The following is a 16433-nucleotide window of genomic DNA, read 5'->3' on the forward strand; positions in this document are numbered from 1 at the left end:
TCAGAACTTGATAATGGACAATATTATCTATCTGTGCATTCATAAATTCATTGTGCATTCGGGTTTATCTTGTTGCTATGACAGAATACGATATTTGAGTGGTGAAAGAATCACCACTCAAATATCGTATTCCGTTGTTTACAGCGTTGTCGCCCTTTTTAGTACAGCCTGGCTTAATTGACAATTCATTTATTCAGTAGGGGAGAGTATAAGCTTTCTAACACTGTAGAACATGTCTGTTTTTCTTTTGGAATAGCGTTTTATCGGTCAGCGTAACTGAACATTTTCTTATCATCGCATTAACTAAGGAAACGTTGTCAACGATTTTTCATAATTTTTTGGAAAATACTATTATTACTGAGGACTTCTGGCCATAGCTAAGCCATATGTTTGCTGATAGACCTATCTGACATCGTTTTCTGGAGCAAAACAGAAGAGGATAGTATCATTGCTTTACTGTTTCTGTCTCTGTCTGTCTCTTCTACTGAACACATAAAATTTCATCATTGCTATGTAAGTATTACTGCTCAAAATATTTCAGTTTGTTCCGTTGCTACCATAATATAACAGACTTTCTTGTGTCTACAGCTGCAGTTTCTCGCTGCAATTACTAATACTGAATATAAACAAAACATGCAATTTATGCTGTAGTCTGCCAATGTCGAAATAAATAGTATGGTACTCTGCGGGCAGCATGCAGGTAGCAGGGATGGCGAGTTGATATTTCATTTTTTTCAATGTCGTATTTATTATTAGAAATATGTATTATTATTTGAAATATGTATTATTATTCTATCTGTCTCTGAGGCACTCTGAAATGTGCATTCATTGCTATACTGAGCAATGGATTGGAAAATGTGTCTGACATAGTGTTACACGGTATACCGAAACTTCAGCACTTTTTCGGTACTTAAAAAAAAAAATTAATGAAACGGTTTGGTATTAGAATTTTCCAAATTTTCCGTTCGGTAGTTTTGTATCAAATGTAAAAGCCAGGGAAATGTGTCTCCCGCATTACTGATTGAGAGGATGAAAGGTGTAATTTGTCAGAATCTTCGCTAGATGGCAGTAGCAATTAAGGTAGCCAAGTCAGGTAATGTGCGCTTGTCCATTCCTCCTCGTTGATACAGCGCAAGCTTCGACTCAGTACACTTCAGTAGCAATAGGTGTTCTAATTTGTAAATATTTTATTATAGGAAGATGCTGTATTGTTATTAAAATATGCTGTTTTTACATCAATTTAAAACTGAAGACCTGTTTAAAGATGATTTAGTTTACAATTGTTTAATTTTGGAAATATATTTAATATATTTTTCTATTAGTGTTGTAACATTATAGGCCTATGCTTATTAATGTTGAACAGGCTTCAACTTAAAGGTTGTCAATAAACCAGGTTGTTAATAAACTGCGAATTTGAAAATGAGGTCAACCCTTGTGGACATTACGTTTCTGTTCTCTTAAGGTAATTTCAGTATCGTTAGGTACCGAGTATCGAATCAGTATCGTTTAAGTTTCAAGTATCGTTTCAGTATCGAGTATCGTGATACTAAACCTGGTATCGATATCAAAGTCAAAATTATGGTATCGTGACAACACTAGTCTCACGCCTTTTTTAGTCGCTGCATGGAAGTGCTGCAGCTCTACATACACGCTGGGCCATCTAAGTGTTACGACATGCCATCTAAGTGTTACAACATAGTAAAGGCCTTCACGGCAAGTGGCCAGGACACATCCATGGCGACGCAACTAAGTAATCCGACAGTGTCCCTTAGCACAAAATTGGCCAAAATTCGTCAATATTTTACACAATCATCATGATATTCAGTAGATATGTTGGGTGAAGGTATATGATCATGAGGACAAAACCATTTTAATAGTGCCAATGCTTGGACCCCTCCCAACGCTGCTTGCGGCTTTAATTCTTATTTTTAATTTTAGTTTCAAGAAGGTAGGGATCTGATTGTTAAAAAAAGCACAATTTTTTTAAGTTAAGAGATTTTGAGATTTTATTTTTGGATTTTGCACTCGAGTCTGCAGATTAAGGGAAAAACTTCAGGAAAAAAAGAAATGGTTTGAAAACAACTTTTTTGTAAATGTACATCCCTAAGAAGGAATAAATAAGAACTGTGAGATCTTAGCTTGTTTTCAGTCTTACTTTGTTGAATATATTGTGAGTGTATCGAACCGTGAGCCCTGAAACGTCTATCGAACCAAATCGTGAGTTGACTGTGTTGTTACACCCCTAGAAAACAATAATTTTTATAATATGAGGAATAATATATGATTCTTAATCAGAGGAAATGATAATTATGCAACGGCTAAATATAGTTAACAGTAACAGTACTACCTCTTAACAAATGTTAATTTGTGTTATGAGTTAATGACAAGCTACTCTATATTACATGATTAGTTTGTTTAATCAGTCTCATAAAATTAAGTTATCAGTGTAATAACAATAAGGTCACGGAATTTGCTATTCCAGACCAACATACACACAACAAACAAAACACAACAACAAACAGCAGTAAAATAACTTAATCAGGTATTCCAAGTTTTACTCTATCCTATGGTTTCATGTCGGTGTTAAATAAAACTCATTTCAATACTTAACGGAAATAAAAGATGAGGCCAGTCCTTAAATCCGTTAGGTGATGCGTCATCTCGTCAGCTGGTCCGAGGCCACTGTAGGTGTGTGTGGACTCCTGGAAGCCTTCTTTGTTGAAGTTGGGGTAGTGACAGGTTCCAGTCAAGGCGACTTTGGATGTGCACAAATCTTCCATTTGGGTCCAGCCACAAGGGAGGTATGGAGGAAAAGTATGTAAATACTTATTCCTCAAAACAGCTGTCGATGGGAAATATACCAGCTTGGTTTATTTTGCAGATGGTAGCAGGCCAACTGTTTCTTGTTGGTCAGGCAAAGTGCTTTGGTGCGCGCAGCAAAGTTTGTCGATTTCCTTAGAGGTGTTTGGTCAGGTTGACAAGTGTCTTAACCCTCAGAGCCCCTCAGAGTACCCAGTTATTAAGCTTTTTGGTGAGTTTTTATGCTCAAAAAGTCTCTGACACGACGGAATCCCATGTGTGTTTTTTTGGGCGCGCAAACATTTGATTGGAGCGGTTAATAAACATGGATAGATAAACCATTGATTACTGCTTTAATGTTTAGGTCTGTTAAATCAGGTTCAGGTCAGGTTAATCAGCCTCTGGAGTGTCATGTCAGTCCCATGGTCAGGATGCCAGAGGCCAAAAACGTTCATGTGTATAGTTATTCATCCTTACACTACATATATGGAAAGAGCATGTAATACTCTAATATCCCATTGAGATGTTCACATGAAAATGTCTGTTTGCTACATGTCCTTGGATGTTGCTGGCACCACAGTGACTGCCTCTCACTTTGCAAAGAGCCTGGGGGTGGTATTGGATGACCAGCTGGACCTCAAGAAGCACATTGAGGCAACATTACGGTCCTGCAGATTCCCCTTGTACAACATCAGGAGGATTTGGCAATACCTGACTACGCAACTCCACTCAGCTACTTGTCCAGGCTATGGTGACCTCCCATCTTGACTACTGCAACTCCCCCCTTGCAAGCCTGCCAGCTGGTGCTATACAGCCACTACAGATGATTCAAAATGCTGCTGCTCGCTCCAACCTTCCCAAGTTCTCTTACATCTCTCCTCTGCTGAGGTCACTCCACTAGCTACTGGTCACTGCCAGGATCATCAAAGTCCTAGCCCTCGCCTACACTGCAGCTAACAGGACAGCTCCTCCCTACTTACAGGATATGATTCAATCCAACACACCAGCTCAACCACTCTGCTTTGCGGCAGCAGGGCAACTTGCACCCCTTACCATCCGGGTGAATGGTTCTCACTGACTCATCTCTTCAGACTATAACTGAAGTAACTAACTATCACCACTCTATGGGGTACTCCCAATCTGGGATACTTTTTATCACTTAAATCCCCCTCTTTAATGCTACACATGTACCTCCTGTGCCACTTTCATGTTACATATACCTCCATCCAGCACTTATCCTTGTACTTTGTATCATTATCTTGATGTTGCAGCTTGTCATGCCTCCAAGTTTGACTTAGAATAGGTTAGGTCAGAGAGTAATGTTTACTGTGTGACTGGTCTTAATGTGTTCATGGCTGTTACAAAATGAGTATTGTACCTTATCGGATCTGTGTTTTGTAGTTGTTCCAAGGACCTGCGGTATACACTTATTGTACGTTGCTTTGGATAAAAGCATCTGCCAAATAAATGTAATGTAATGCTGATTCATAAACGGACACACCACCATCTCACAGTTCTGGACAGTATCAACATTTAATCTTATATTTTTGGACTCTGCTCACTTATAAATGTACTTTTCCCATGCATGCGTTCATACTCAGATTACATGAGACAAACATAAATGCACCCTAATGTTTCTATGCTTAGTAGTTAGGATTTTAATGCCACAAAGCTGAGTGAACCACACACTCCCAAGAGTAATTCTATATTTGACAGCATTGACTTCCAAACACCCAACATGTTTTCTGCTCTCTTCATACTAGCTGATATTTGGTAATGGGACAAGAAGTCAAAAAGTCACATTCCAAATGCTCATGTACAGATCATGTGAAATAAATACCTGAATTCAGAGAGTATCTTCTTAGGAAAAGAAAACCATGAATATATCCCTGGAGGTCACACAGAAATTGAACTATGACAGTTAATTTTTCATGAGAGATTTTTTAAATTGTAAATTGAGAGAAAGCATTCTGGGAAGCTATATTCCTCTCATTATAAACCACATAAGTCATAACACTGTATGTTACATGCATATACCAGAGAACATAAAAATACAAGGTGTATGTGTGGATATAACAGTTTGGTGTTTCCCGCTCAGTTTGAGGCATAGAAAAAGATGCAGATAGAGCACATACATCTCAGACGATCTCATGATGACATTGAAACTGTACCTCACAACATTCCATGGCATCCGGTAGACGGTCCAGCTTCCTGTATGCAACGGCCATATGGTACTGGCTCATGGCCCGATACTTCAGACTCCAGCCCTTGCCATAGTCATTCACCAACTCTGCTGCTTTACAGGGGAAGAACAGGGCCTTCTCGTAGTCCTGTAAGGACCAAAATTAGCATACATTAAGGTCAGTTCCACAACTTCCTGCAGGACCTATAACAACACACATTAGGGATTGTTCCTCGACTTTTTAAATTACTTAATGCAACAAGGACTGTTACAGTCACCATATAACAATACAACTGTGGTTTTGATTATCCACATAATTAAATTCATTCAATACGATGATGAGGTTTTTGTTACATGTTTATACCATTTTTCAGTTTATTTTTACATGAATGTTGCCTATTAAATAGCAGTCATGTTTGAAGAGCAACTGTAATGCCTTATATTTCTATCTATGCATCATCTAAAATGTGCCCTATTCGCCATACATTTCTCTGCCTGACAGAAGTTGTAGCCTACATATGAAACTTTAAGGCCAGTGAGAGCGGGGAAAGAGAAAGAGTTCTGAAAGTCAACGAAAGGTTTTGAAACTGAAAGCAGTCTGTTAATCTTCGGAATCCCTCTCTGAATTTCTACAGTGTGTGTAACCACTTATGGTACTTTTTAAAGCTAGCCCAAAAACTGCGCAGCTCCTTAATTTCACTTGTGATTTCATCTTCAAAGCAGCCCAGTAGAACAGGACACCCGCAGACCTGGCCACACCGACTGCTATGGGTACAGTATCCAGAAAAGGGCCCCAAGGTTCTATGACTGTTTTGCATTGTAACTTTAAGTTATATATTTTTTCACTTTTAACATAAGGACAGATATTTCACCTTAGTCAAATCACCAGAGAATGGCTGCAAGAGGACACATAGGGACCCCCTGTTGTGATGGATACATTTCTTCTATCCTTGGCATATGAGATAATGAAAATAGTAATTATTAGAAATCCCAAAGTAACTGACCAGCTCCACCTGCTGGAACCATCTAGAGCTTTTATGTTATCCATCCCATGCTTTCCGTCTCATCTTTTACACTCAATGTCAATGCGCACAAAATCACCGGTACTTACAGTGCCAACAAAGTTTTCACCACAATGATAATTTCTTATTTTCCTGTGCTAACTTACTTAAATGAGAAAATTCAAACTGTAATATGCTTTCATGGGATTTTTCTGCTTCTATATATGTAATATATCTAATGTCAAAATGAATAAAGTATTTAAATGTCTTCAGAATTATATGAAAACAAAAATTTGAAATGACTTGATAAGTACTCACCCCTGTTGTATCAATTACCTAAATTGGGTTAGGTGTATTCCATTTTCTTGAGCGATCACACTACATAAAATAATGAGGTCCACCTATATTGATTTCAAGTTCTTCTGTGTTCAGCTGCATGATTGCATAATAAATATGATATGAAATCCCACTCCTTGCTCATAAGGCTGTGTGCCCACTCCAAGCCGAACGGCGACTGTCTTCCTGCATTACAGCATCGATTTCTACACCCACAGTGACCTAATATGAAGATTACGGAACCATATGCTGCAAAGCTATTTTCTTGAAATAAAGGACGCAGTTACAATGAACTAGAGGTCGACCGATCAATTTTACATATATCGAGCCAATATTAGCATTTTTCATACCATAATGGAATCTGGACCTAAGGGCTCCGATTTGGCATTAAAATTCTTTTTCTAATTTCACTCCTATTGTACACCCCTGGCACTCCCTCTAGCATCAATATTGGCATGCTTATACACACAGGGCCAGGTGATTTGAAACAATTTAGAAAACATTGGGTAGCACTGCTTTGGAATACAGCTTCTTTAATTTTGGTGAGGCAAGATAGCCTATATTGTTTGTAGTACAGTAACTTGGCGTCATTTTGATGTCAATACTTTTAATGGCAGGCCTAGATTTAGCCAGTTTGAATGAATGAGTTATAGACAGTGTTTTGTGGTTTTGTATGCAGGGCCCTCGTTTAGGGGTGAAAGGTGATGACAATTCTAGGGGCCCACAGCCCTTGGGGGGGCCCACAAAAACCCCAGTAGCCTATTATGTAGGCCCCCCTTTCTATGACTAAATTATTATGAATAGACCTAACTACTACTCATACTAATGCATCAGAGTTAAAACAAAGCCACAAAATCATGCAATATTGATGAAAGAAGTTTCTATTTTCCGAGCAATAACCCCCTTCTTTAAAAAAATGGTTTGGTCCATGGTTCGCTCCTCTTTTGAGAATTTGGGCGTAACGTTATTGCTCCCGAACTGCAGCAGCAGCCAGCAGGTTATTAATAGACAAGCGCAATGCCGAAACAGAAACATAAATCGGGACGCCAATAAAGAGTGAAGAAGAAGAAAAGCGAGGCCAGGAGCAGATCAGGAGCCCAGAATATAACAGATTTTTTTTCAAAGAAAGGTGAGAGTATTAAGCTAGCTGTACAGGCGCCCTGTGGCTGCCTGGGGCTTAGCCAACTGTTTTTACTCAAGAAACTCACTGTTGCATCATTTTCAAGTGGTAATTACAAGCTTTCTGTCAGTACAGTGGTCTAAAATAGCTAGGGGTCCAGAAACATATCCAAAATCTCTCCAAAAAGGAATATAATGCTTTTTGTCCATTGTAAAGCATATAAATGAGCCCCTTGTGTAATTAATAATTAATAATAATTGTATGTATTTCTATACTCTGTACTCTCGTATGTTTTCTTGTATGGGGATGGGACGATATGAAAACAATTTTTAACCGTCCACCACGTTTTGGCAATGTTCCAACACTCTCGTCATCACCGTTGCATGCACCACAAAAGCTATTACACTTCTAACTAACGCTAACATTACAGTGTGAAATATCCACATTATATAATACCACTAACCTATTTAAAGACACTCAATTTCAAAAACAACATATTTAACCGAAATATTTTGAGCAGTAGGCCTAATACTTACATAGCAATGATGAAATTTTATCTGTGTTCAGTAGATAGAGACAGAGACAGTAAATCAATTTCAGTAGTCAAGGGAAGGTGGTGGAGAAACAGATGCAGACGCGACAGGCGAATAAAGACAAAGAGACAAATGTGTTGAAGGAGTTGAAATACTCAAACAAAAATGGACAATATTTAAAAACAACTCAACAGTAAAGTCGATTGTCTGCGTGTGTTGGTGGAAAATCTTGTTAAGGCAGAGCTAAAAAAAAAAGTCAAAGAAATATGGGAAAGTATTGACCTGGAAATTGGTATGCTAAAATCAAGATAGGATATTCTTGAGACAAAAATACAGGCTAGTATCTCAAAACCATCTAACAAATTTGACCCTGATGTGTCAATTGTGGTGATGGGCCTACCTTATGATGACAGTGAAGATGTGACCAAAAAAATGAGGGAGTTGATGGAGGTCAGACTGGGATGTGAGCCGGTGCTAGAGCTCGTAGAGGTGGAGAGAACGCGGGCAATAAGAGCCGGTGTGGTAAAGGCCCGGTTTAGCGTGGTGAAAGACAAGGTGGCTATACTCCGGCTAAAGCATCAACTGAAGAGCAACCCTCGGTTTGAAAAAATTTAGCCTATATTAGTTTGAACACTATTTTTTTAACACTTTAAAATAAATTATATAGATGGTATAATAGGGGCACGATTTGAACATCAAGAGCTGCAATATTGCTTTGTTATTTTTTCTTGTTATTTACCGCTGGAGGGACCTATGAGAGGACGAAACTCCATTACTTTTTTTAGCCACTTGTTGGCTCAGGTGTATTCTCTGGACAGTTGATGCTGTTTATGTGTGTGGAGATTTCAACAGTCGTATTTCAGATAAGATTGTATGGGGGACAATATTAGTCTTCCACCAAGTGTTAGCCTGGATTCAACTACAAACAGCCATGGAGAGTCTCTTATTGAATTTCTTAGGGATTTTAAGTGCTGCATCCTAAATGGCAGACTAAACCCTGCAAACGATAACTTTAGATCTATATCAGCAAAAGGCAAAGCAGTGGTGGACTACATAATTACTCCCCATGACTGTTTGAATACATGCAGAGTTTAAGGTATTTACCTCATCCGATCTTGGAAAGTAATGGCTCCGATTGTATTAGTTCGATAGGGGACAGATGTAGATTACCTGACCATACGATTGTTGTTTTTAAAATTCAAAGTTTGTGATAGCATGGAGGATGGGTGCACTTCTGAGTTTGCTGTAATTCCAATTAAGAGTCTGCCTAGAGTGTTCCCTGACAGTTTCCTCTCTTCTGACAGGTGTCGTTTTGCTTTATTGGAGCTTATTATTAGACTTGAACATTGTCAGAACACACAAGCTAATATTGACATGTTATATGAATCATTATGTGATGTTATGTAAAGAAATGGTTAAATGTTTTCATGCAAAATCGGTTTATGGGAGTAAGGGTAATGCATATCTTAAAATAGGTAGATCTAAACTGTACTTGAATTCGGAGATCAAAAAACTATGGATTGATAGACGAACGGCTGAAAATGTGTTCCTAAAGTGTAAAGATCAAATGACTAAAAGACTCTTAAAGGAAAAATTTAGGCAAACTCAATTTGCTTTTGACAAGAGATTACGATTCTATAAAAGGAAATTCAGGAGAGGACAAGCTTTACACCTAGACTAATTACAATGCAGCAATCCACAGTCAACAGTTTTGGAACAAAATAAATAAATTGGGCCCTAAGAGATCAACAAAAATTCCAACGGAAATTGTATTAAGTAATGGTGATCCTGAGAATAAAAAAGAGCTTGTTCTTGGAAAATGGGAAAATGATTTTGCAGACTTTCAGGAAATCATATTCCACCGGTTTTTGATGATACTTATCTAAAAGATACATGTAATGCAAATTATGAGTTGGAGAAAACCATGAATCAATCTGGGTACATCCCAAATCAATTCCTGAATAATAATATCACACGGGAGGAAGTGTGTTGTTGACAGGGCAAAGTTAAAGAAAGCGTCAGTGGTAGAGGGAATCCCAGATGAAGTCCTAAAGTCTCCATCATTACTGGCGGTATCATGCTGTCTGTTCCAAACTTGCTTTGAATATAGCATCATTCCTTCTGTGTGGTATAAATCTATTATTAAACCAATCCCAAAGTCCGCTAAGAATAATCCAAGGGTTCCCCTTAACTATAGAGGCATCAGCCTTTTAAGTACTGTTTATAAATGATACTCTAACATGTTGAATAACCGGTTAATTCAGTACTTGGAAATGACAGAATATTTTGTTGATGAGCAGAATGGATTTAGGAAAAATAGAGCTTGCATTGATCAGGGCTGCGTTTCCCAGAGTCTCCTTAGCGCTATGTGTGTCGTAAGGTATACCTTAAGCTCTTCCTTTAGGTCTCGAGCTGTTTCCCAGCGTCTCCTTAGCTAAGGTATACCTTAATTAAGGTATACCTTTAAAAGGGTGGTCTGAGGCACCCGTAAGCTGTCCCTTAGCGCTGCGCTCCGGTAATCCTGTCACAGTTTTGCCTTATTATGCCAACATTTTGCTTTTCAAATCGACAGTTGTACTACAGTGCGCATCTAGTAGCACATCGGCATGCGAAAATGAGTTTAATATTAACTTTACGAAAAGTAATTATCCAATCAACGTGTCTGTGCATAGCACGTCGTGAGAATGTTGTCGTTTTACCTGTCTATCCCCATCATGATGGTAATTAAGTATAGGGCCTATCCATGATACTAATCCAATTTGTGAAAAGAAAAAAAAAGTTTTTTTAATTTATACGTAGTGGCGCTAACTTAGGATATGGCTTTTCTGACTGCATACCCTGTAGAAATTAGTTCGTTTGTGTGTGAGTCAATGATCACACTGACTTGGAACAAACCGCCGGTTTATTATGAATATAAAACCTGTGTGTGCAAAAACAACGTTGAATGAGTCTACTTGCATGACTGAACTAGAGCACGTTGATTGGCCTAGCCATAAACACACATACAGGTACAGTGGCTCATAATGGACCAACATAGCCAAATGATCTACATCCCCTTCCTTTAGCTCACACCTCCTATATAAAACAAAATAGCACTGGGTAAATATCAACATTACGGAACATTTTTCTTACCATGTTGTTTTACGATTTTCGGTAAGCAACCCAATAATGATATTCTTGGTTAAACTTAAGATTATCCAACAGCAAATTAAGGTGGATGAACAAATCACTTTAACAGGTAGACCTATTCATAAGGCACCCGGTATAGAATTCATCATGATCAATTTCCACAGACGCGCTTTTGCCTTTCATATACGATCATTTTTGCATTGCAGAGAAAAGTTCGCGGGAATCAGTGCAGTGCAGTGATATGCTGCTACAGTTGCCTATATATTGTGTGACAAAAACAAATTAACATTAGACCTTTGTTTCAATAAGAACAAAATAATTCACCCATATGTAGCCTATATCCTTTTCCCTGGGCTTCCAGGAAGTCCCAGACTATGGCTTATATGTCCCGATTGATGCTTTTTATTTTATCCTTTGTAGCCTGTATGTACGTATTTATTGAAACTATCACAAGGTCTCGTCTTAACGGACTCTTAAAGAGATTAGCAGATGATCTCTAGTAGGCATAGCTTCCTCTTCTGCAATATTAGATTGATGTAAAATGATTATGACAACACTTGTTATATTAAAACGTCATTCACAAGCCTTTACAAGTGAGACAATCGATTCGCTTGGCATCGATTGATAAACTTTTCAGCACCACAGTGAAGGCCAGCTCCAACTTACGATGTACCTTTGAGGTGTCCCTTAACAGTTGCCTTAAGGTATAGTCCGGGAAACACTCGTAAAAAAGCGGTTTCCCTTTGAAAGGTATACCTTAAGAACCTTCGTAAAACGTTAAGGTACATCGAAACTCGGAAACGCAGCCCATATCTATTCAGTATCATCTGTAATTTTGAGCCAGAATAGATGAAGGCAAATCTACATTTATTTGCTTTGTCGACTTCCAAAAGGCCTTTGATTGGGTCAAAAGAGATCTGCTTGCCTTCAAGCTTATTAAAGCTGGGATTGATGGTAAATTCTATGAAGCAATTAAAACTTTATACAGTTCTTCAGTCACCTGTCTAGAGATAAATAACATGTTTACTGGATGGTTTCCTACTCCCTTTGGAGTCAAACAAGGTGACATTTTTTCTCCAACTCTGTTTGCTTTATATGTGAATGATTTGGCTCAATAAATTAAGGATGCAAACCTAGGTGTAAGTCTGGAGGATACAACACTTGGTGTTTTACTTTATGCAGATGATATAGTCCTTATTGCTGAATCTGGAGTTGACTTACAAAATATGTTAAACCTTGTGAATCTATGGGCTCTAGATGGAGATTAACAATAAATAGTAAAACCCAGATAATGCATTTCAGGAAAAAGGGCACAGCAAGAAGTACACAAAATATCACTTTTGGACCATCACCACTAGAATATGCTAATGTGTATAAATACCTGGGGTTTGCCCTGGATGAATTTATGACCTACGAGGTGGGGACAAAATCCCTAGCGACTTCGGCTGGGAGCGCATTGGGCTCAGTGATTAATAAATTGAAAGTGTGCAAAGATCTTGGTTATTCAACATATTCACAACTTTATGATGCCTGTGTCTCTCCTGTACTGAATTATGCTGCTGGCATATGGGGCTTTAAAGAATCCAAAAATGCCAAATTCTATTCAGAACAGAGCCATACGATGTTTTCTTGGTGTACATAAATCTGCTCCAGTTCTAGCTATTCAGGGTGATATGGGGTGGGTGCCTGGTCTTATACGACAAAAATGTGAGATGGTCTGACTGTGGACAGGATAACCAAAAAGGTTTTTATTTGGGATAAATTACACAACACCCCATGGACAAAAGAACTTGATGCAATTTTTGAGGAAGTTGATTTACAATATATTTCCAGAAATAACTTACGGTGTAATATTAACATGATTAAATATAAGCTTTTATCCAACTTTGAAGAAAGGTGGTCTAATGATATATTGCTAAAACCAAAATTAAGGACATATATTCATATTAAGCAAAACTATGGCCCTGAACCATACGTTATGACATACCTAACCAGAAGCCAAAGGTCCCAGGTTGTCCAGTTACGAACCGGTATCCGTCCTCTGGCTATTGAGGTAGGCAGATTTAATGATGTAGTTGAAGAAAAAAGACTATGTCTGTTATGTGATCTGGGTGAAATTGAAAACGAATCCCACTTTATGCTGTACTGTACATATTATGATGATCTAAGAGCACCAATTTTCCATGAAATGTCTAAACAAAATCCTGAAGTGTTTTGGGGGGGGGGGGGGGTGATGAAAAATTGGAATGGCTATTTAAGTTAGATGTTTTTAAAGTGGCTACCTTTGTCTCAAAAGCCTGGAAAAGAAGGCAAGATGGATAATAACACCTCTAATGAGGTGTTATTTATGTAATGATTATGTATATGTTGCAAAAACCTGGAAAAGAAGATAAGAAGGTTTGGTTATGGAGTCTACACTGTTTTGTACAGGACATATGTATCAGATATGTGTTTGTTGCATTTTAATAGGTTTAGGATTTACTCTGGATCTGTTATATACAAAATGTTGGTGTCATATAAGCCCATGTGGGCTGGGCATCAGTGTGATGCATGACACAATAATAAAATTTATTTATTAATTCATTCGGTACAATTCTATCCGCTTCTGTTTTGCTACAGAAAACAATGTCAGATAGGTCTATCAGCAAACATATGGCTTAGCTACACCCAGAAGTCCTCAATAATAATAGTATTTTCCAAGAAATTATGAAAAATCGTTGACAACGTTACTACAGTACAGTATCTTTTACTTCTACCACAGAGTGAATTCGTAAGTGAATGCAATGATAAGAAAATTCTCGGTTACACTGACCTATAAAACGCTATTCCAAGAGCAAAATTAGACATGTTATACATCATTAGAAAGCTTATACTCTCACCTACTGAATAAATGAATTGTCAATAAAGCCAGATTTAACCATACATTTTACAAGAATGTATTTTATGTTCTCTATTTTTGTTATTTTGCAAGACATTCTAATAGAGATATTACATAGCTGCCTACCTTGGTGATTTGAGTACTAACAGCTCCACCTTGTGGAGTATCTTGAGCCAGTATAATGTGAGTTTGGGTGTGTTGCACCAGGTGCTTGATTTTTACATAATAATACCCAGTAACTCTTTGTCGAGTGGTTAATTTAAAAAAAGAAAACGAATTGGGTGTACTGCATCAGGCACTGTCAAGAACATAGAGGAACAGAAAAATAAAGAAAAAAATGATAATACGTAGTTGTGTGAAATTGATCTTTGGTGATGAAAAGTCGGGAGGCGGGGGCCCACACCAGTATTCTTTCAGGGGGCCCAGAATTCTTAGCAACGGCCCTGTTTGTATGTGTGACTAACTTGCCATTTTTGTACATTGAAAAGTGTTTTTATGAGATATCATTTCTTTTTGCAAAGTGTTTGTTATAAGAAAGTGAGAACAGTAATGCATATAAATGTAGATGATGAGAAGTATGTGTACACATACATACATGCAAACACGCATAGAGTGTAAGCAGTGCTGGATGTAGAATCGTTTGATTGGGAGGCAGAGCGAGATTTTGGGGGGCCAAGTTGAGGACATGATTTGTGATGAACAGCGGAGCGGACCTGGGTGTAAAAATGCGAAGTAACCCTTTAAGAAATGGTTGTGGATTATAGCTATCCTTGTGTGAATTTGTACAGTCTGATGAACATGTACCATTTGGCACTTTCGCTTTGGTATATATGTAAAACAGTGGCTGTGACAAAGAGTGCCGTTTCATAAGTATAAAATAAGCTTGCACCATTAGATAATGAACAGAAATGTCCCCAGTGTATAGAGACAGAGCGCAATTAAGTCCCGCCCACCCCGGAGGGGAAAACAATTCATCACTCTCCATTGACTTTGTATTGCGTGAAGGTGCCTCCTTGTCATTTCCGTCTGCTAGCAAACAACAGAAAAATGCCTAAAAGCTGCTGTGTGGTGGGATGCACTACCAACAGGGTAAAGAACCCAGCACTAAGTTTTTATAAGCTGCCAAACCGAAAAACTGCTGTTCTTATTCGCTTTAGCTTACAGATGGCAGAGGTGTGGGCACGAATTTGCGAGGCTATCAACATTTCTGTAGTCACAACGACTAGCTCATTATCGTTAGAAAGTTTAGAACAAATAGCCAGTTCGTAAAACAGGAAAGCGAGGTACTATCTGTCCTAACATTAGAGTCTAGTGGCGTGTCAGCTAGCAAGATAGCTACAGGCTACAGTCAGGGGCGGTTTTAGTGATTTGGAGGCCCCAGGCAAAGACCAATGTGAGGCCCTTCTCCATTTTGCTTAACGCATAGCTAGTGAACAAAAACTATTTGGAGGCAGCTCTTTTCAGTTAACAAAGCCACAGAACTAAAGGACAGACCCAAATGAGAAATATAACTGTTCTTACTGAAGAACTTCAAATGACCTTCAGTCAGTTACAAGAAGACAATATGGCAAGAAAAAGATTATAAGTATATAATCTTTAATTCTTTCAAGACAAAAGTATAGTACATGCTTTTTGATAAAGCATTTGAAAATCCACTATTCTCTAGGGGTAAAAGTCCTGGTCCGAGCGCTTGTCTGGTTTGTGGCGGGCTGCTGCAGTCTGTCGGTGTCGCCTCTGACACTTTCCTCCCACACTGTAGCTGGTTCACCGCAACCAGTAGAGGCAGTAATGCTAGAAGTTGTAGTAGGTGCGGTGGGTGCACAACAGGCTGACCAGCAGTAAGGCTGCTAACGTTAGCTAGCTCAGCTTCTTCAACTAACGTTACACCTGTTTTAACGTTAGCTAGAGTGAGAGCACCTATTATCGACCACCTTCGTTCGACAGACAGGAAAACGTAAAATGAATGGGCATATATATTGGTAACAACCTGTACCTAGTTATGTAGGAAAAAATGTCCTTGTTATCCTCCAGTGGTTATTTTTTTCAGTACTTTCGTGATTTTTTTATGTGCCGGCAAATAACTCAGAGGTGGTCCAGCGCTAGCTTTTCGTTGCTAAGGGGACGTGTATCGACCACCCCGTATAAATAAATGGAACTTGACATAAATTTGCTAGCATATGGTATAAGTGTCCTGCCTTGCATATTTGAGGTTTATATGAGAAAGGGTGGTCGCTATCAACACGTCTAGGAATCCGTACATATTCACTGTTGTAACCCAAGTCACAGGATGCAAAATAGCTGTAAGGCCCACGGGAACAGACATAGAGTGGAATTTCCTCTCTGACTGTCGTAAAGCAATTCGCCAGGTGCAGAGTCTGATATTGTCGGGACAGAGTGACCCGTAAGACCTTGGCATCTGGTTTTGCGACAGTTAACAGGTGACACCTCTTTTCTA

The 16433-nt window shown here is 38.6% G+C and overlaps 1 protein-coding gene across 2 annotated transcripts in view; it reads right to left on the bottom strand.

Annotated features, from left to right (window-relative positions):
- rapsn (receptor-associated protein of the synapse, 43kD) overlaps positions 1-16433 on the bottom strand; it is a 261349-nt gene that overhangs the window by 113838 nt on the left and 131078 nt on the right. For both annotated transcript variants that reach the window (XM_035416467.1, XM_035416466.1), the window contains exon 3: positions 4971-5129. In XM_035416467.1, coding sequence (XP_035272358.1) covers positions 4971-5129 — 159 coding nt within the window. The remainder of the gene's footprint in view (positions 1-4970; positions 5130-16433) is intronic.

Source organism: Anguilla anguilla, chromosome 5 (genome assembly GCF_013347855.1).
Source record: "Anguilla anguilla isolate fAngAng1 chromosome 5, fAngAng1.pri, whole genome shotgun sequence".
NCBI classification, from domain to species: Eukaryota; Metazoa; Chordata; class Actinopteri; order Anguilliformes; family Anguillidae; genus Anguilla; species Anguilla anguilla.